The 23,328-nt window shown below is 29.1% G+C and overlaps 2 protein-coding genes across 2 annotated transcripts in view; one reads left to right on the plus strand and one right to left on the minus strand.

Moving 5' to 3' along the window:
• LOC130448607 (homeobox protein unc-42) overlaps positions 1–16,032 on the minus strand; it is a 30,948-nt gene extending 14,916 nt beyond the window's left edge. The window contains exons 1-3 of the mRNA XM_056786040.1: positions 15,803–16,032; positions 9,031–9,643; positions 754–1,025 (exon numbers count right to left, since the gene is read on the minus strand). Of these exons, the coding sequence (XP_056642018.1) occupies positions 754–1,025; positions 9,031–9,298 (540 nt within the window). The 5' untranslated portion in view covers positions 9,299–9,643; positions 15,803–16,032. The remainder of the gene's footprint in view (positions 1–753; positions 1,026–9,030; positions 9,644–15,802) is intronic.
• LOC130448616 (uncharacterized) overlaps positions 1–23,328 on the plus strand; it is a 53,976-nt gene that overhangs the window by 14,843 nt on the left and 15,805 nt on the right. The gene's annotated exons all lie outside the window — the stretch shown is intronic.

A 23,328-nucleotide genomic window follows, 5' to 3' on the forward strand; every position in this document is an offset into this window, starting at 1 on the left:
AAAAGAAATACCATGCCTAAACCTCCCAGAAAGTGAAAAACCAAAAATTTTTCCCCAGGAAATGTATAAAGACTAGTAGGATGTTCAAAAGACTTAGTCCGCGTTTCCATAAGAAAATTAGCACGTGAATACATTTCGAGACAACTGCCTTATTAAATTAGTTGATTTTCTACATCAACAACATCACGTTAGAGACGATTTGAAATTATGACAGGACCTGTCAATCCAAATCACCAACAAATCAACGTCTGGTAGTATCTGAAACAAATTTTTCCAAATCGGTGATCGATAGAATGCCAGCAAGATATCCTGGTCTGACGCCATTAGACTTCTTTTTGTGTGGATACGTCGAAAGTATTTTATACAAAACTGAACGTCACGACTCGAAAAAACGCCTAACGTTTCTGTAACAAATTGACACTGACATTGACATTATTAAGTAATAACCACTGAACTCGAACGAAATATGTGATAAAAAATTAGTCGATTAGTGAAAATATAAAAGAAAATTCGATTGTCGAAATCGCGAATCGAGTAAAAAAGATCGTGATTGAAAGGGTCGGCTAAATACATGAGTCACATCGAAAGTGGGGTGCGCGGCACTAGCGCTTCGGCATCTCCAGGAGGCATTTCTGTTCCCCGATTGTGACAGTTGTGTGTCGAGAGACCCCCTCCCGTTTTACGATTACGAATGCACATAATTCAATCAGATACGCGACCTGGTCGCTTTTTAAATCGAAATCGAAATCTTACCTGTATTCTAGCTTCGTTTAACTTCGTACTTCTCGCTAATTCTTCTCTACAATAAATATCGGGGTAGTGACTTTTCGCGAAAGCGGCTTCCAGTTCCGCCAACTGTTCTTGCGTGAACGTGGTGCGGTGCCTTCTTCGAGCAGGTGTGGGACAGGAAGCTGTTGTCGGAGTGTGACCTGCGTGTTGTGGTCCATTGCTAGGCGAAACGGTTCCTAATGTGGTACCGCTGGGCGTCGTCTGAGGCTCGGGTTTCAATTTTTTGAATGCGCCTTCTGGAATTTCGGTAAACGACAAATCAAATTTGCGCAAAACCACCGAGTAATATGTCAAAACTAACTTCGGATACGATAATTTTAAACTGTCTGATCAGATATTAAACGAAGACACGCTAAGAAAAGAAGAAGAACTCCAAAATACACTCAAACAACATTCATCGACTATCTAAGACTATTTACGATAAAATTTAATTTGTTTTCGATGATTTTTTCCGTATTATTTAAGTTGGAGTATATTTTTAACTTGAATTTACAACAAAACAAAATGATACATATATTTAATGAATAAAATAAAATGTCCTGCAAAATTATTTATCAAAATCCATTATTAATCACCAATATAGGTTTCGATTATGTACGTGATAAAAAAGAAGATATTTGATGTTAGGTGTAGAGGGAATTTTTCGCGAACAACCTCCTTCGGGGTGCTGATAATAATTCTTAATTACGCAACATGTTGTACTTAATAAAATATTCAAATTGTATACATCGAAAACAGTCTAAACGATTTCAAATATAATCAAATTTGTTGCCAAGAATATATAAATTAACGTATTTATTAAGAAAAATAAAATATCTTGCAAAATTATTTATCAAAAACTATGATTAATAACCAATATAGGTTTAGATTATGTACGTGATAAAAAAGAAGATATTTGATGTTAGGTGTAGAGGGAATTTTTCGCGAACAACCTCCTTCGGTGTACTCATTAATACTTTTGACTTTTTGGGTTGTCAAATGCGTTCTTCACATATATAACTGTAATTTAGAAAAGATATGGCGGCCGTTTCCACTAGGTTGCCGTTTATTGTTATCTGTCTTCGATTTCGGGATCCATCTTGCACAAAATTTGACGTGCACGACTCGGGAAACTTTTCGTTGAAGTTCCGAACTCACTATTCGATCTTTACAGTATTCTATCAAAAGTAAAATAGTAGATAGTTCGTCGGGGTGGAAACTAGTAGAAAAATCCTTTCCAACAACGTTTCCAGCTCTTATTTTACGAACAACCCTCGTATTTATGTAATTGTCTTCGATTATAGTGGTTTTTATCGATTTTCTTTTTTGAGGTTAGGTTAGTGTATGTTAATTTGTTTTATGTTTATGTTTATTAACAATCCGCGCAGCTTTTATGCACTTCCGGCGGATCTAGTTGTCAATTGTTTATTATTCGATGTAATTTACGTAAACGATCGCGAGATGGCGTCGACGAATGTAGTACGATAATAATGTATTTAATCCGTGTTCGTCAGGTAAAACATCAACCGGTGGTGCGGCTGGTGGTTGGAAAACGTCGTTGGGAAACAGACCTTATTGAATTCATTACTGTTTATTAATGCAGTTAGTTGAAAACTTAATTACAATTACTGACACCGGCGGCGCGCGCCGCAAAGAATCTCACACGTAATCTTGTTATTCATTCAATTGATTACAAAATGTCGGTCGTGGCGTCGCGTCGCAACACAAGACGATTAATCGACGTCCTTTTACCTATTTGCATTATGGATTTTTACGTATAATTAATTATAATTTTATGTTTTATACGAGGTATATACTAAAAGTACCCGTTCCAACGAAATAAATCTTTTTCCAGCTATTTCGATATTTGACATCGCGTTTTTGGATGCTGTTTCGAGTGTGGGAATAGAAAAGTATCCGTGAGGACTAAATCTGGCGAATAGGGTGGGTAATTCATTAGTTTTCGCTAATTTTGTTTTACGACCGTCATTTTTCGATCGGGGTAAGTACTTTTTGATTTATGAAGAGATGAATGATGTTTATATGGAAAATGCGATAATAGATTTATTAATTTATGTTGAAATTCGAGCCCCTATTCGTAATGAAGCTGCTCTTCATTCAATCCCCCTTTTATCAAAATATACATTGTACAAATTAACCGATAATTATGAAGCGATGAACGAGATAGACGGAATAGGGGGATGGAAAAGTATTTCCCTATAAATATACACACACACACATGTCACTGGAATAGTACACAATATGTCAAATTGAGTGTTAACCATGGTCCTTTGTAAGGATGCATATGTTGTAAGGGGCAGTGAGCTACCGAAATCGCAGTAAATTGACACTTCATTAAGACACCACGAGTGGTAGTAGGACTAGAAAAAAATAAAAAGGGCAGGCATATGTAGACAAGTCTGAATAATAAGAATATTGACAATAAGGATTATGGTGATTATCCTTTAAATGTAAAAGGAGATGAACTGAGTGTGATTTTTGGTGTTTCGAAAACGTAAACAGTAAAAGTTTTTTTGTCATTATTTGATGATTCGATTGTTGAGATAATTTAGCTATAGAAAACTATAGAAATGTGAAAAAAATTGGAAATTTTACAAATGTCTAAATTTGTATTACGTAAAAAATATTTTCAAAATTTTTAAATGACTATATCTCAAAAATGGTGATAGTTAGAAAAAAAACTGTAGGGACATTTTTTGTAGAGAATTTCTTTGTCTATAATTCTTGTCTGAGCTATTTTTATTATAAAATGTACCGTTTGGCTGAAAAGTATCAAAAAAGAAATTTACAAATGTCTAAATTTGTATTACGTAAAAAATATTTTCAAAATTTTTAAATGACTATATCTCAAAAATGGTGATAGTTAGAAAAAAAACTGTAGGGACATTTTTTGTAGAGAATTTCTTTGTCTATAATTCTTGTCTGAGCTATTTTTACTATAAAATGTACCGTTTGGCTGAAAAGTATCAAAAAAGAAATTTACAAATGTCTAAATTTGTATTACGTAAAAAATATTTTCAAAATTTTTAAATGACTATATCTCAAAAATGGTGATAGTTAGAAAAAAAACTGTAGGGACATTTTTTGTAGAGAATTTCTTTGTCTATAATTCTTGTCTGAGCTATTTTTACTATAAAATGTACCGTTTGGCTGAAAAGTATCAAAAAAGAAATTTACAAATGTCTAAATTTGTATTACGTAAAAAATATTTTCAAAATTTTTAAATGACTATATCTCAAAAATGGTGATAGTTAGAAAAAAAACTGTGGGGACATTTTTTGTAGAGAATTTCTTTGTCTATAATTCTTGTTTGAGCCATTTTTACTATAAAATGTACCGTTTGGCTGAAAAGTATCAAAAAAGAAATTTACAAATGTCTAAATTTGTATTACGTAAAAAATATTTTCAAAATCTTTAAATGGCTATATCTCAAAAATGGTGATAGTTAGAAAAAAAACTGTGGGGACATTTTTTGTAGAGAATTTCTTTGTCTATAATTCTTGTTTGAGCCATTTTTACTATAAAATGTACCGTTTGGCTGAAAAGTATCAAAAAAGAAATTTACAAATGTCTAAATTTGTATTACGTAAAAAATATTTTCAAAATTTTTAAATGACTATATCTCAAAAATGGTGATAGTTAGAAAAAAAACTGTGGGGACATTTTTTGTAGAGAATTTCTTTGTCTATAATTCTTGTTTGAGCCATTTTTACTATAAAATGTACCGTTTGGCTGAAAAGTATCAAAAAAGAAATTTACAAATGTCTAAATTTGTATTACGTAAAAAATATTTTCAAAATCTTTAAATGGCTATATCTCAAAAATGGTGATAGTTAGAAAAAAAACTGTGGGGACATTTTTTGTAGAGAATTTCTTTGTCTATAATTCTTGTTTGAGCCATTTTTACTATAAAATGTACCGTTTGGCTGAAAAGTATCAAAAAAGAAATTTACAAATGTCTAAATTTGTATTACGTAAAAAATATTTTCAAAATTTTTAAATTGCTATATCTCAAAAATGGTGATAGTTAGAAAAAAAACTGTGGGGACATTTTTTGTAGAGAATTTCTTTGTCTATAATTCTTGTTTGAGCCATTTTTACTATAAAATGTACCGTTTGGCTGAAAAGTATCAAAAAAGAAATTTACAAATGTCTAAATTTGTATTACGTAAAAAATATTTTCAAAATCTTTAAATGGCTATATCTCAAAAATGGTGATAGTTAGAAAAAAAACTGTGGGGACATTTTTTGTAGAGAATTTCTTTGTCTATAATTCTTGTTTGAGCCATTTTTACTATAAAATGTACCGTTTGGCTGAAAAGTATCGAAAAAGAAATTTACAAATGTCTAAATTTGTATTACGTAAAAAATATTTTCAAAATCTTTAAATAACTATATCTCAAAAATGGTGATAGTTAGAAAAAAAACTGTGGGGACATTTTTTGTAGAGAATTTCTTTGTCTATAATTCTTGTTTGAGCCATTTTTACTATAAAATGTACCGTTTGGCTGAAAAGTATCAAAAAAGAAATTTACAAATGTCTAAATTTGTATTACGTAAAAAATATTTTCAAAATCTTTAAATGGCTATATCTCAAAAATGGTGATAGTTAGAAAAAAAACTGTGGGGACATTTTTTGTAGAGAATTTCTTTGTCTATAATTCTTGTTTGAGCCATTTTTACTATAAAATGTACCGTTTGGCTGAAAAGTATCGAAATAGTAATTTACAAATGTCTAAATTTGTATTACGTAAAAAATATTTTCAAAATCTTTAAATGACTATATCTCAAAAATGGTGATAGTTAGAAAAAAAACTGCAGGGACATTTTTTGTAGAGAATTTCTTTGTCTATAATTCTTGTTTGAGCCATTTTTACTATAAAATGTACCGTTTGGCTGAAAAGTATCAAAAAAGAAATTTACAAATGTCTAAATTTGTATTACGTAAAAAATATTTTCAAAATCTTTAAATGACTATATCTCAAAAATGGTGATAGTTAGAAAAAAAACTGTGGGGACATTTTTTGTAGAGAATTTCTTTGTCTATAATTCTTGTTTGAGCCATTTTTACTATAAAATGTACCGTTTGGCTGAAAAGTATCGAAATAGTAATTTACAAATGTCTAAATTTGTATTACGTAAAAAATATTTTCAAAATCTTTAAATGACTATATCTCAAAAATGGTGATAGTTAGAAAAAAAACTGCAGGGACATTTTTTGTAGAGAATTTCTTTGTCTATAATTCTTGTTTGAGCCATTTTTACTATAAAATGTACCGTTTGGCTGAAAAGTATCGAAAAAGTAATTTACAAATGTCTAAATTTGTATTACGTAAAAAATATTTTCAAAATTTTTAAATGACTTTATCTCAAAAATGGTGATAGTTAGAAAAAAAACTGTGAGGACATTTTTTGTAGAGAATTTGTTTGTCTATAATTCTTGTTTGAGCTATTTTTACTATAAAATGTACCGTTTGGCTGAAAAGTATCGAAAAAGAAATTTATCAATGTCTAAATTTGTATTACGTAAAAAATATTTTCAAAATCTTTAAATTGCTATATCTCAAAAATGGTGATAGTTAGAAAAAAAACTGTGAGGACATTTTTTGTAGAGAATTTGTTTGTCTATAATTCTTGTCTGAGCTATTTTTACTATAAAATGTACCGTTTGGCCGAAAAGTATCGAAAAAGAAATTTATCAATGTCTAAATTTGTATTACGTAAAAAATATTTTCAAAATCTTTAAATGGCTATATCTCAAAAACGGTGATAGTTAGAAAAAAAACTGTGTGGACATTTTTTGTAGAGAATTTCTTTGTCTATAATTCTTGTTTGAGCTATTTTTATTATAAAATGTACCGTTTGGCTGAAAAGTATCGAAAAAGTAATTTACAAATGTCTAAATTTGTATTACGTAAAAAATATTTTCAAAATCTTTAAATGACTATATCTCAAAAACGGTGATAGTTAGAAAAAAAACTGTAGGGACATTTTTTGTAGAGAATTTCTTTGTCTATAATTCTTGTCTGAGCTATTTTTATTATAAAATGTACCGTTTGGCTGAAAAGTATCGAAATAGTAATTTACAAATGTCTAAATTTGTATTACGTAAAAAATATTTTCAAAATCTTTAAATGGCTATATCTCAAAAACGGTGATAGTTAGAAAAAAAACTGTAGGGACATTTTTTGTAGAGAATTTCTTTGTCTATAATTCTTGTCTGAGCTATTTTTATTATAAAATGTACCGTTTGGCTGAAAAGTATCGAAAAAGAAATTTACAAATGTCTAAATTTGTATTACGTAAAAAATATTTTCAAAATCTTTAAATGACTATATCTCAAAAATGGTGATAGTTAGAAAAAAACTGTGGGGACATTTTTTGTAGAGAATTTCTTTGTCTATAATTCTTGTTTGAGCCATTTTTACTATAAAATGTACCGTTTGGCTGAAAAGTATCAAAAAAGAAATTTACAAATGTCTAAATTTGTATTACGTAAAAAATATTTTCAAAATCTTTAAATGACTATATCTCAAAAATGGTGATAGTTAGAAAAAAACTGTGGGGATATTTTTTGTAGAGAATTTCTTTGTCTATAATTCTTGTCTGAGCTATTTTTATTATAAAATGTACCGTTTGGCTGAAAAGTATCGAAAAAGTAATTTACAAATGTCTAAATTTGTATTACGTAAAAAATATTTTCAAAATTTTTAAATGACTTTATCTCAAAAATGGTGATAGTTAGAAAAAAAACTGTAGGGACATTTTTTGTAGAGAATTTCTTTGTCTATAATTCTTGTTTGAGCCATTTTTACTATAAAATGTACCGTTTGGCTGAAAAGTATCGAAATAGTAATTTACAAATGTCTAAATTTGTATTACGTAAAAAATATTTTCAAAATCTTTAAATGACTATATCTCAAAAATGGTGATAGTTAGAAAAAAACTGTGGGGATATTTTTTGTAGAGAATTTCTTTGTCTATAATTCTTGTCTGAGCTATTTTTATTATAAAATGTACCGTTTGGCTGAAAAGTATCGAAAAAGTAATTTACAAATGTCTAAATTTGTATTACGTAAAAAATATTTTCAAAATTTTTAAATGACTTTATCTCAAAAATGGTGATAGTTAGAAAAAAAACTGTAGGGACATTTTTTGTAGAGAATTTCTTTGTCTATAATTCTTGTTTGAGCCATTTTTACTATAAAATGTACCGTTTGGCTGAAAAGTATCGAAATAGTAATTTACAAATGTCTAAAGTTGTATTACGTAAAAAATATTTTCAAAATCTTTAAATGACTATATCTCAAAAATGGTGATAGTTAGAAAAAAAACTGTGGGGACATTTTTTGTAGAGAATTTCTTTGTCTATAATTCTTGTTTGAGCCATTTTTACTATAAAATGTACCGTTTGGCTGAAAAGTATCGAAATAGTAATTTACAAATGTCTAAATTTGTATTACGTAAAAAATATTTTCAAAATCTTTAAATGGCTATATCTCAAAAACGGTGATAGTTAGAAAAAAAACTGTAGGGACATTTTTTGTAGAGAATTTCTTTGTCTATAATTCTTGTTTGAGCTATTTTTACTATAAAATGCACCGTTTGGCTGGAAATTCTAAAAAACCCAATCTATTTAGAAACGACACACCAAATTCCAACATAGTTTGTCACTACTCAAATTTTTAGATATAGTCGGTGGTTTTACTCAAAACCTGTTGTAATACGAATGTTACTTGAATTATGGATCAACCTTTTTTGATAAAGAAGCACCATATTGTGCTAATTTTCCTATATCACGTGGTATCATTTCGCTATAAGATGAATTTCGAAAAGATCCTTCAAAAATCGTTTCCGTTCTACCAAAAAAACCATCAATCCCATGCCTGAATCGATATTGCAAGATTACCATATGACATATCGTGATATCGAAGCGTACTTTATCTGTAGTACCGCTCGATTGGATACCGTATAATTTGACAATCTTCGAAAAACAAAAGCTAGCAAAGAAATACCGAAAAATCTTCCAAAAAAAAAACGTCTAGACGATGACGACAAGCGACGAATCATGGATCTAACAACAATCGACTGTATGGATATTTAAAAACCGTCTCCACGGTTCCATTAGAACAGCTCGGACCGGTCAATTTTGAACGGTACGCCAGGTTTTGTTTACCAATAGTATTAGAAACAATCTTTTTGTTTTTTTTTTTTTGGAAAAAAAAAAGGAAAAAAACTTACCGTTATGGTCGTTAATGGGTCGTCCGGCTGAAGGAGGAGTATGGGCCGGAGTATGACCGTGGTGATCATGCGAATGGGGTAATCCCCCGTAAATAGCGTTGAAGTCTTCGGCCGAAGATCCGCTGGCGCTATTACATTTTCTATTAGTCCCGCTCTTCTCCGCGTTATTGCTACCACCTCCCAAATGTCCGTGGTGGTCGTCGAGCAGCCCGCCGACACCCAAAAGATTCCCCACGCCTACCAAATTCGGCCTGAGTTCGTCCATCATTGTTTTCGATTGGGGACAAGCGTTAAAATTCAATTGCCTACTGAAAATCGCCGGGAAGATGTTGAATTGTTGATGGGACAATTCCTCGGTGGTCGCGTGGACCGAGGGGGCAGGGGAAGTTCCCAAAGCCCCCAAACAAGAAGAAACGCCCTTGAAATCCAACTTGAAGCCGATGTAAACTCGTTCGAAATTAGGCCGTCACTTAAAAAAGGACTGCGACCACTTGGGATGTCACTGTATCGATAATTAAATTGTTTGTATCGATTTTTATCGATTATTGAATCGATGCACTCAGGAAAACAACACCGTAAACACTTGGGTAGATTGCGTCATATCGCGTGTCATCTGGAAATAAAAAATTAACAATCATAATTCTGATTAATAAGGGTTCTGTCAACGTTTTTAATTAACCGGTGGATGGTTCGAGAAGTATCTAGTCTGAACTATAGATGGCGGTAGTTGCTTGGAAAGTACCGCTCCATTTAAAGACGCCATGTTGTTTAGTATTAGTTTATTCGTTTGGAAGCTATCGAAAGTGAAAGTTTTGAGTGGATACGTAAATACTTTTATTTAAAAGGCATTAATCCAACCAATGTACCAATCAAACTTCAAAAAGTGAATAGAAAATTTGTTTGTCTATAATTCTTGTCTGAGCTATTTTTACTATAAAATGTACCGTTTGGCTGAAAAGTATCGAAAAAGTAATTTATCAATGTCTAAATTTGTATTACGTAAAAAATATTTTCAAAATCTTTAAATGGCTATATCTCAAAAATGGTAATAGTTAGAAAGAAAAATGTGGGGACATTTTTTGTAGAGAATTTGTTTGTCTATAATTCTTGTCTGAGCTATTTTTACTATAAAATGTACCGTTTGGCTGAAAAGGATCGAAAAAGAAATTTATCAATGTCTAAATTTGTATTACGTAAAAAATATTTTCAAAATCTTTAAATGGCTATATCTCAAAAATGGTAATAGTTAGAAAGAAAAATGTGGGGACATTTTTTGTAGAGAATTTGTTTGTCTATAATTCTTGTCTGAGCTATTTTTACTATAAAATGTACCGTTTGGCTGAAAAGGATCGAAAAAGAAATTTATCAATGTCTAAATTTGTATTACGTAAAAAATATTTTCAAAATCTTTAAATGGCTATATCTCAAAAATGGTAATAGTTAGAAAGAAAAATGTGGGGACATTTTTTGTAGAGAATTTGTTTGTCTATAATTCTTGTCTGAGCTATTTTTACTATAAAATGTACCGTTTGGCTGAAAAGGATCGAAAAAGAAATTTATCAATGTCTAAATTTGTATTACGTAAAAAATATTTTCAAAATCTTTAAATGGCTATATCTCAAAAATGGTAATAGTTAGAAAAAAAAATGTGGGGACATTTTTTGTAGAGAATTTGTTTGTCTATAATTCTTGTCTGAGCTATTTTTACTATAAAATGTACCGTTTGGCTGAAAAGTATCGAAAAAGTAATTTATCAATGTCTAAATTTGTATTACGTAAAAAATATTTTCAAAATTTTTAAATTGCTATATCTCAAAAATGGTAATAGTTAGAAAGAAAATTGTGAGGACATTTTTTGTATAGAATTTCTTTGTCTATAATTCTTGTCTGAGCTATTTTTACTATAAAATGTACCGTTTGGCTGAAAAGGATCGAAAAAGAAATTTATCAATGTCTAAATTTGTATTACGTAAAAAATATTTTCAAAATCTTTAAATGGCTATATCTCAAAAACGGTGATAGTTAGAAAAAAAACTGTGAGGACATTTTTTGTATAGAATATCTTCTTCTACAATTCTTGTCTGAGCTATTTTTACTATAAAATGTACCGTTTGGCTGAAAAGTATCAAAAAAGAAAATTATCAATGTCTAAATTTGTATTACGTAAAAAATATTTTCAAAATCTTTAAATTGCTTTATCTCAAAAATAGTGATAGTTAGAAAAAAAACTGTAAGGACATTTTTTGTAGAGAATTTCTTTGTCTATAATTCTTGTCTGAGCTATTTTTACTATAAAATGTACCGTTTGGCTGAAAAGTATCAAAAAAAAAATTTACAAATGTCTAAATTTATATTACGTAAAAAATATTTTCAAAATTTTTAAATTGCTATATATCAAAAATGGTGATAGTTAGAAAAAAAACTGTGGGGACATTTTTCGTAGAGAATTTCTTTGTCTATAATTCTTGTTTGAACTATTTTTACTATAAAATGTACCGTTTGGCTGAAAAGTATCAAAAAAGAAATTTACAAATGTCTAAATTTATATTACGTAAAAAATATTTTCAAAATTTTTAAATTGCTATATATCAAAAATGGTGATAGTTAGAAAAAAAACTGTGGGGACATTTTTCGTAGAGAATTTCTTTGTCTATAATTCTTGTTTGAACTATTTTTACTATAAAATGTACCGTTTGGCTGAAAAGTATCAAAAAAGAAATTTACAAATGTCTAAATTTATATTACGTAAAAAATATTTTCAAAATTTTTAAATTGCTATATATCAAAAATGGTGATAGTTAGAAAAAAAACTGTGGGGACATTTTTCGTAGAGAATTTCTTTGTCTATAATTCTTGTTTGAACTATTTTTACTATAAAATGTACCGTTTGGCTGAAAAGTATCAAAAAAGAAATTTACAAATGTCTAAATTTATATTACGTAAAAAATATTTTCAAAATTTTTAAATTGCTATATATCAAAAATGGTGATAGTTAGAAAAAAAACTGTGGGGACATTTTTCGTAGAGAATTTCTTTGTCTATAATTCTTGTTTGAACTATTTTTACTATAAAATGTACCGTTTGGCTGAAAAGTATCAAAAAAGAAATTTACAAATGTCTAAATTTATATTACGTAAAAAATATTTTCAAAATTTTTAAATTGCTATATCTCAAAAATGGTGATAGTTAGAAAAAAAACTGTGGGGACATTTTTTGTAGAGAATTTCTTTGTCTATAATTCTTGTTTGAGCCATTTTTACTATAAAATGTACCGTTTAGCTGAAAAGTATTAAAAAAGAAATTTACAAATGTCTAAATTTATATTACGTAAAAAATATTTTCAAAATCTTTAAATGACTATATCTCAAAAATCCAACCAATGTACCAATCGAACTTCAAAAAGTGCGTATTTGGACATGAGAAAATTGTGCACAAGATGGTTGCCGTGTTTGCTTGATATTTCACGATGTTTTATAAAAATAAAACAGAGTTTTACAACCACGGATGAAACCTGTGTCCATAACTTCACATCTATATACAAAATAACAATCGAAACAATGAACTAAATAGAGAGGACCTGGTTCAAAGAAGACAAAAACCATTTATTATAATAAATAGTCCAAATCAATGAATTAAAGTTTAAATCGCTACCTAATTCGATGGATTTAACCCCCTCGGATTATTTTCTGTTCCCTGATACAGAAAAATTGCTCGGTACTCAAAGATTTTCCAACAATGGAAACGCGATGTCGATGGTTTATTAGTTTGACGATTCTCAGTATAAAAATAGCACCGGGAAAAGTATATGGAGGTCGAAGGTTCTTCGCGACGGATTTTGGTGATTGCCTTTTGTCCATCCACCGATTTTCCATGTTTCCACAATCATTTTCCATCGCAATTAACAGTACGACATCTTTGGACAAAGCTAGGAGTTTGACTTGTGTGTTTATTATGAAACCACACTTTTTTAGACCAAATATTGTATATATTCATAGTCAAGTTGTATTTAATTTGTAATATAAGGTGATAAAAAATGGCGCAGTCAATAGGATTAGTAATTAAATAATCAATTTGGTTGGAAAAAATGATTTTTTTCGCGTATTTATCTAACTTTGTATTAAAATTAACGGCGCAGTCAATAGGATTAGTAATTAAATAATTAATTTGGTTGGGAAAAATGATTTTTTTCGCGTATTTATCTAACTTTGTATTAAAATTAACGGCGCAGTCAATAGGATTAGTAATTAAATAATTAATTTGGTTGGAAAAAATGATTTTTTCGCGTATTTATCTAACTTTGTATTAAAATTAACGGCGCAGTCAATAGGATTAGTAATTAAATAATTAATTTGGTTGGAAAAAATGATTTTTTCGCGTATTTATCTAACTTTGTATTAAAATTAACGGCGCAGTCAATAGGATTAGTAATTAAATAATCAATTTGGTTGGAAAAAAATGATTTTTTCGCGTATTTATCTAACTTTGTATTAAAATTAACGGCGCAGTCAATAGGATTAGTAATTAAATAATCAATTTGGTTGGAAAAAAATGATTTTTTCGCGTATTTATCTAACTTTGTATTAAAATTAACGGCGCAGTCAATAGGATTAGTAATTAAATAATCAATTTGGTTGGAAAAAAATGATTTTTTCGCGTATTTATCTAACTTTGTATTAAAATTAACGGCGCAGTCAATAGGATTAGTAATTAAATAATCAATTTGGTTGGAAAAAAATGATTTTTTTCGCGTATTTATCTAACTTTGTATTAAAATTAACGGCGCAGTCAATAGGATTAGTAATTAAATAATCAATTTGGTTGGAAAAAAATGATTTTTTCGCGTATTTATCTAACTTTGTATTAAAATTAACGGCGCAGTCAATAGGATTAGTAATTAAATGATCAATTTGGTTGGAAAAAAATGATTTTTTCGCGTATTTATCTAACTTTGTATTAAAATTAACGGCGCAGTCAATAGGATTAGTAATTAAATAATCAATTTGGTTGGAAAAAAATGATTTTTTCGCGTATTTATCTAACTTTGTATTAAAATTAACGGCGCAGTCAATAGGATTAGTAATTAAATAATTAATTTGGTTGGAAAAAATGATTTTTTTCGCGTATTTATCTAACTTTGTATTAAAATTAACGGCGCAGTCAATAGGATTAGTAATTAAATAATCAATTTGGTTGGAAAAAAATGATTTTTTTCGCGTATTTATCTAACTTTGTATTAAAATTAACGGCGCAGTCAATAGGATTAGTAATTAAATAATCAATTTGGTTGGAAAAAAATGATTTTTTCGCGTATTTATCTAACTTTGTATTAAAATTAACGGCGCAGTCAATAGGATTAGTAATTAAATAATCAATTTGGTTGGAAAAAAATGATTTTTTCGCGTATTTATCTAACTTTGTATTAAAATTAACGGCGCAGTCAATAGGATTAGTAATTAAATAATCAATTTGGTTGGAAAAAAATGATTTTTTCGCGTATTTATCTAACTTTGTATTAAAATTAACGGCGCAGTCAATAGGATTAGTAATTAAATAATTAATTTGGTTGGGAAAAATGATTTTTTTCGCGTATTTATCTAACTTTGTATTAAAATTAACGGCGCAGTCAATAGGATTAGTAATTAAATAATTAATTTGGTTGGGAAAAATGATTTTTTTCGCGTATTTATCTAACTTTGTATTAAAATTAACGGCGCAGTCAATAGGATTAGTAATTAAATAATTAATTTGGTTGGAAAAAAATGATTTTTTCGCGTATTTATCTAACTTTGTATTAAAATTAACGGCGCAGTCAATAGGATTAGTAATTAAATAATTAATTTGGTTGGAAAAAATGATTTTTTTCGCGTATTTATCTAACTTTGTATTAAAATTAACGGCGCAGTCAATAGGATTAGTAATTAAATAATTAATTTGGTTGGAAAAAATGATTTTTTCGCGTATTTATCTAACTTTGTATTAAAATTAACGGCGCAGTCAATAGGATTAGTAATTAAATAATCAATTTGGTTGGAAAAAAATGATTTTTTCGCGTATTTATCTAACTTTGTATTAAAATTAACGGCGCAGTTAATAGGATTAGTAATTAAATAATTAATTTGGTTGGAAAAAAATGATTTTTTCGCGTATTTATCTAACTTTGTATTAAAATTAACGGCGCAGTCAATAGGATTAGTAATTAAATAATCAATTTGGTTGGAAAAAATGATTTTTTCGCGTATTTATCTAACTTTGTATTAAAATTAACGGCGCAGTCAATAGGATTAGTAATTAAATAATTAATTTGGTTGGGAAAAATGATTTTTTTCGCGTATTTATCTAACTTTGTATTAAAATTAACGGCGCAGTCAATAGGATTAGTAATTAAATAATTAATTTGGTTGGAAAAAAATGATTTTTTCGCGTATTTATCTAACTTTGTATTAAAATTAACGGCGCAGTCAATAGGATTAGTAATTAAATAATCAATTTGGTTGGAAAAAAATGATTTTTTCGCGTATTTATCTAACTTTGTATTAAAATTAACGGCGCAGTCAATAGGATAATGATTATAAAAATACGTTGTATCAAAAAAAATCGACGCTATGGGACACACTGTAAGATAAAAGCATGTTCGGCCTTCAATTCCACTCGTTTACATTTAAAATTGATTAAAAATTTGGTTGGGAAAAAAATTTTTATTCGCGTATTAATCTAATTTAGTATTAAAAGTAAATGGCGCAGTCAATAGGATGATAATTGTGAAAATACGTACCTCTCGTTTAAAATCACTAAATTCTGTAACCGAATCGTCAATTATCGAATCACTACCCGACATCGCTTTAAATTTACTCGTCTATAACATTTGCCACAATATCGACTAGCGCTGATATTGTTAATATCAGTGACTAATACAATTAAAATTTGGGTGTATAGTTTAACTTGAATCTAAATATGACTAGCTGATAGCTTATGTCTGAACCATCCAAACGCCAAGTCACTATAACTTTATTAAATCCTGATAGCCTTGTATTTTGCCCCGTTATATCCCGTCTTTGTCCTACCCGAGGATAAACCCATCCTTCTATTTTTGTTCGCGTACCCTGTGGATGTACGTACGTATATTTCGGCGCGGCGTACCGCCACCAATGAAACGACGTTTCCATCCGCCGGTTGTATTCTATTCGTCGTTCGTCGGCCGGTCGCTATTGGTAACACCAATCGATGCGGAGGGTTGATAAAATGGTGGAAAGCGCCTCGAGACGTGAGTCGTTCGATTTTTATGCTTTGATAGAAAACTTTTCGCGTCGTGCACGGGGGATGCTTTCGGAAAAGTGGCATTTTACAAAGGAATTATTGGCTATATACGATGTTTATCGGATGGAATTGGTTAATTCATAAAAATAATGTTATTTCGGATATTTAAATCGTTAAACTTTCCAGATACATAATGTTAAACTTTTAGTCGATCTGAGATCAGCTAAAATGTAGATCCAAACTAGAATAATCGATTCGTTAGTTTTTTTTCTTCGATTGTGATTTAAAATGCTTAAAACAAAGCTTAAGCATACGCAAATAAGCGTTCGTGATATATCCTCTGATATCTTTAAGGTCTCACTATTTTAATTCAATTAATAATACACGGCTGTCAAATCTATACAGGGTGTCCCACGACGAATTAAAACTATCTGTATATATACGGCAAAATACTTATAGTAGAATCATGAAAATTTGTACGTTTGGGTTTTCGGATACGATCTTTTTAATTAAAATATTTTTAAAGATGGCCGACTTCCGGTATAACCGGAAGTCGACTGTAACTTTGTTATTTTAAATATAACACCCTATATATTATTATATTTTTGAAATCTACGTGAAATTTTAATAAACTTTTGTCTGAAAACTTTTTTCGAAAAATGCATACTTTTCGAGTTATTCAGTTTTTTTGTAAAAAATTTGACCCTTATAAATTATTTTTTTACGAAAATACCCTTAGAAATATGAAGATGATTTCTGCTCGGTTGCTTTTAGCAAGATCAGACGCATTTGAATCTATGTTGAAAAATCTTTTATTTGATACAGGGTGTGTATAAAAAGTGTTCAAAGTTTAACTTCATAAATATCGAATTTCTTAATTTTTTTTTAATAGATCCACCCGGTTTTTTCTATTTTAATGCATTCAGGGGTAGAAAAGTAAATATGAATTTACGTTATTTTCTACTCCTTAATGCATTAAACTAGAAAAAACCGAGTGGTTGTATCTAAAAAAATAAAGAAATTCGATATTTATGAAGTTTAACTTTGAACACTTTTTATACACACCCTGTATAAAATTAAAAATTTTTCAACATAGATTCAAATACGTTCGACTTTGATAAAAGCAACCGAATAGAAATAATTTTCATATTTTTAAGGGTATCTTCGTAAAAAAATAATTTATAAGGGTCAAATTTTTTAAAAAAAACTCAATAACTCGAAAAGTATGCATTTTTCGAAAAAAGTTTTCAGACAAAAGTTTATTAAAATTTCACGTAGATTTAAAAAATGTAATAATATATAGGGTGTTCTATTCAAATTAACAAAGTTACAGTCGACTTCCGGTATAACCGGAAGTCGGCCATCTTTAAAAATATTTTAATTAAAAAGATCGTATTCGAAAACTTAATCATAGAAATTTTCATGATTCTACTATAAGTATTTTGTAATATATACAGATAGTTTTGACTCGTCGTGGGACATCCTGTATACGTGCTATTGAAGGGACAATAGATATTAATTTATCGATCCATTTTGATCAATTCTGTATTTTCCATCTAATAGTTATTATCAAGAGCTGGACGAAGGATTATTTATAAAGATTAACCTTATTTGTATTGCTTTCAATTAGGTAAAAGAATATGCATGTCGTTTTTCGTAAAAACCTACAGACGGTATCGAAAATTATAATAAATATCAGTTAATTCTAATAGAAATACAGTTTTATATATTTTAGCCTTCATAATTTCTGCATTACCCTGTATATTACACAGAAATCCGATCAAACTACGTACATTCGATTATTTTACGTCCGATCCTCGCCTTTAATCGCATCGTCTCGCTGTCCGTTTACATACGCGCGAGTCAAAATACGTGACGACGTGAATTTGGTATAAATCGAGAGTGTGGATGATTCACTCGCCCAGATTCGTATCCAAAGCTTCTACGAGAATCAATTATTAGATTATTGGTGGAAAATGTCAATTTTTTATGTATATATCGATGAAAAAATATTTTTTTTCTTTTACAAATTCGTTTTGTAAATATTATTTTGATTTAATGAAATTACCCAACGTATAAATGACATTTATAATAAAATAATCTTTTAGGTGATTCTAATAACAAAATTTTATTAAAAATATTAAATTAATTAACACCAATAATGAATATTAACGTGATTTCAACACTAAATAAATAAAATTTTACACTTTACCTTATTAATCGTTTTTTTGTTTTTATATTAATTTTTTGTTAATTATATAAATTATATTTGGATGCATACAAAACTGCCAAGTGATTATTATGAATAATACGTCATATTTTGTAGTTATAATCAGATAAAAACATACGAGGGATATTCGAAAAGTAGGAAACGGAAATTGGTACTGAAATGGTTCGCAGATTATTGAAGCAAAATGTAGACTGAATTTTGATTGTTATTTTTCGACATTATACCGAAATATTTATAATGAGTCGTTCATATTTGAAATAATTCTTACATGTCCTTGATTAAAAAAGATTCCTAGTAGGATTTTCATCGAAAAACTTTACTCTTCCATTTTACTAAATATCTCCGAAAATTTTGACTTTATAAAAAAAAGTTTCAAACAAAAAATGAAGCTTACAAAAAGCTCTACAGAAATGTTTATATACATTTTTTGAGTAAATTGATTATTTTGGCTGCTTTGACCCCAAATATCACTGCCGAATTTGATTGCACTAACCTAACTCGAACAAAATGTCGATTATCTTCGAAAATATTGATTTTGGGGAAAAAAGTTTCGAGCAAAAAATGAAGCTTACAAAAAGCTCTACAGAAATGTTTATATACATTTTTTATGTAAATTCATACTATTGGCTGCTTTGACCCCAAATGTCACTGCCGAAGTTGATTGCACTAACCTAACTCGAACAAAATGTCGAATATCTTCGAAAATATTGATTTTGGGGAAAAAAGTTTCAAACAAAAAGTGATGTTAATAAAAAACTCTACAAAAAAAGTTATAAACATTTTTCGCGTAAACTTATTTTTTTGGCTGCTACGATCTAAAATATCTAAGAAGCCTAATTGACTAACATAACCTAATCTAACTTAAGTATCAAATAACTCGGAAAATAATAGTTTTAGAAAAAAAACTTCAAAACAAACATTGAAGGTCATAAAATGTTCTATAAAAAAAGTTATATACATTTTTTGAGTAAATTGATTATTTTGGCTGTTATGGCCCAAAATATCACTGTCGAAGTTGATTGCACTAACCTAACTCGAATAAAATGTCGAATATCTTCGAAAATATTGATTTTGGGGAAAAAAGTTTCGAACAAAAAGTGATGTTAATAAAAAACTCTACAAAAAAAGTTATAAACATTTTTCGCGTAAACTTATTTTTTTGGCTGCTACGATCTAAAATATCTAAGAAGCCTAATTGGCTAACATAACCTAATCTAACTTAAGTATCAAATAACTCGGAAAATAATAGTTTTAGAAAAAAAACTTCAAAACAAACATTGAAGGTCATAAAATGTTCTATAAAAAAGGTTATATACATTATTTGAGTAATTTGATTATTTTGGCTGTTATGGCCCAAAATATCACTGTCGAAGTTGATTGCACTAACCTAACTCGAACAAAATGTCGATTATCTTCGAAAATATTGATTTTGGGGAAAAAAGTTTCGAGCAAAAAATGAAGCTTACAAAAAGCTCTACAGAAATGTTTATATACATTTTTTATGTAAATTCATACTATTGGCTGCTTTGACCCCAAATGTCACTGCCGAAGTTGATTGCACTAACCTAACTCGAACAAAATGTCGAATATCTTCGAAAATATTGATTTTGGGGAAAAAAGTTTCAAACAAAAAGTGATGTTAATAAAAAACTCTACAAAAAAAGTTATAAACATTTTTCGCGTAAACTTATTTTTTTGGCTGCTACGATCTAAAATATCTAAGAAGCCTAATTGACTAACATAACCTAATCTAACTTAAGTATCAAATAACTCGGAAAATAATAGTTTTAGAAAAAAAACTTCAAAACAAACATTGAAGGTCATAAAATGTTCTATAAAAAAGGTTATATACATTTTTTGAGTAATTTGATTATTTTGGCTGTTATGGCCCAAAATATCACTGTCGAAGTTGATTGCACTAACCTAACTCGAACAAAATGTCCAATATCTTCGAAAATATTGATTTTGGGGAAAAAAGTTTCAAACAAAAAGTGATGTTAATAAAAAACTCTACAAAAAAAGTTATAAACATTTTTCGCGTAAACTTATTTTTTTGGCTGCTACGATCTAAAATATCTAAGAAGCCTAATTGACTAACATAACCTAATCTAACTTAAGTATCAAATAACTCGGAAAATAATAGTTTTAGAAAAAAAACTTCAAAACAAACATTGAAGGTCATAAAATGTTCTATAAAAAAGGTTATATACATTTTTTGAATAATTTGATTATTTTGGCTGTTATGGCCCAAAATATCACTGTCGAAGTTGATTGCACTAACCTAACTCGAACAAAATGTCGAATATCTTCGAAAATATTGATTTTGGGGAAAAAAGTTTCGAACAAAAAGTGATGTTAATAAAAAACTCTACAAAAAAAGTTATAAACATTTTTCGCGTAAACTTATTTTTTTGGCTGCTACGATCTAAAATATCTAAGAAGCCTAATTGACTAACATAACCTAATCTAACTTAAGTATCAAATAACTCGGAAAATAATAGTTTTAGAAAAAAAACTTCAAAACAAACATTGAAGGTCATAAAATGTTCTATAAAAAAGGTTATATACATTTTTTGAGTAATTTGATTATTTTGGCTGTTATGGCCCAAAATATCACTGTCGAAGTTGATTGCACTAACCTAACTCGAACAAAATGTCGAATATCTTCGAAAATATTGATTTTGGGGAAAAAAGTTTCGAACAAAAAGTGATGTTAATAAAAAACTCTACAAAAAAAGTTATAAACATTTTTCGCGTAAACTTATTTTTTTGGCTGCTACGATCTAAAATATCTAAGAAGCCTAATTGACTAACATAACCTAATCTAACTTAAGTATCAAATAACTCGGAAAATAATAGTTTTAGAAAAAAAACTTCAAAACAAACATTGAAGGTCATAAAATGTTCTATAAAAAAAGTTATATACATTTTTTGAGTAATTTGATTATTTTGGCTGTTATGGCCCAAAATATCACTGTCGAAGTTGATTGCACTAACCTAACTCGAATAAAATGTCGAATATCTTCGAAAATATTGATTTTGGGGAAAAAAGTTTCAAACAAAAAGTGATGATAATAAAAGACTCTACAAAAAAAGTTATAAACATTTTTCGCGTAAACTTATTTTTTTGGCTGCTACGATCTAAAATATCTAAGAAGCCTAATTGACTAACATAACCTAATCTAACTTAAGTATCAAATAACTCGGAAAATAATAGTTTTAGAAAAAAAACTTCAAAACAAACATTGAAGGTCATAAAATGTTCTATAAAAAAGGTTATATACATTTTTTGAGTAATTTGATTATTTTGGCTGTTATGGCCCAAAATATCACTGTCGAAGTTGATTGCACTAACCTAACTCGAATAAAATGTCGAATATCTTCGAAAATATCAATTTTAGAGAAAATACTTTCGAACGAAAAGTGAAGTTAATAAAAAACTCTATAAAAAAGGTTATAAACATTTTTTGAGTAAATTGATTATTTTGGCTGTTATGGCCCAAAATATGTCAAACTAACTCTTGGAGGAGGTTAGTTAGTTTCAGACATGTCACCAAAATAATTAAGTGGCACTGGTATAAAATGTATATAACTTTTTTTGTTATGTTTTTAAATCTCCTCGATTTTAAGTCTCTTCTGTTTCAAAATTAGTTTTTTTTAGTAGTTTTTGAAAAAAAGATAAAATTGTCGTTTCGACTTTTCTTTAATACCTAAAAATTATTAAAAAACACCAATTTCGAGACAAAAGAGCCCTAAAATCAAGAAGATTTAAAAACATAAACGTATCAAAAGGTCTAAAAAATAAAAAATTGAAGAAATTCTAACCTTTTTGTTGAAATTGTTCAAACAAAGCTTTGTCGTAAAAAATCCTTAAGGATAAGCTTTGGTAACAATTCTAGAGGATGTATAATTTCGAAATTTCATCAATTTTTCATTCAATTAGGGGTTATTTAGATTCATTTTCAGGTTATCGACGATTATTGTTTAAAAAAATTTGTACAAAATCGCAGTACCAACTTTTCCGAGTACGGTTCTGCAAAACCGGACAAATTCTCGAAATAAGTCAAATTTGGCGATTCGAACATTATAAAAACGACTAAATATTATTAGAAATCCCGTTTACATACATACACACATACATTATTTGTTTCTTTGTATCGTAGCGAAACGTGTACGTACGTACGTATCTATCCTGTGGTAGAATTTCGTAGCCATGGTTACCGCACATAGCCGCCGGGTTCTGATGTATTGATCACCGCCATCCGTTATGTTAAAACTGATGCCGCTGCTGCTTTTCTGTTTATTGTTTCTTTCGACGAACAAAAAAACGACAGAAATTCCACAAACGCGATTTTTTAATATCGAAATCCGATGATACCCCACCCCCAATTCAATCCCTAAACACCTAAATAAATAATAAAATGTTTCGAGTTTTTATTTTTTTTTTATTTTTAAATATGGAGATAACATCCGGTCGGATGTACTTATTGGTAAAAAATGGCTGCGAAACGGCTTTTAAGAGATCATCATATATGCAAGGCTTTTCAGAAACGTAATTGGCCACTACGCTTAAAGCTTTTAAGTTATATAAAGCTCCAGCTTCGATATTTACGTATTTATAAAAAGTCGGAGTCTCATAAAAGGTGCGGAGGTCCTTTTAAACAGGAAAAACGAAACGGGAGATGAACAAGGACTTGGCGATACTAAAATATACATATACAGAGTGTTTTGGTGGAAAAATTGACGTATATTTGGTAGATGAGGATGTTTTTCTTGATTAGGTGGATCCTCGTTTTTAGTACCGATTTGGATCG

The sequence above is a fragment of the Diorhabda sublineata genome, chromosome 1 (assembly GCF_026230105.1).
Source record: "Diorhabda sublineata isolate icDioSubl1.1 chromosome 1, icDioSubl1.1, whole genome shotgun sequence".
NCBI lineage: Eukaryota > Metazoa > Arthropoda > Insecta > Coleoptera > Chrysomelidae > Diorhabda > Diorhabda sublineata.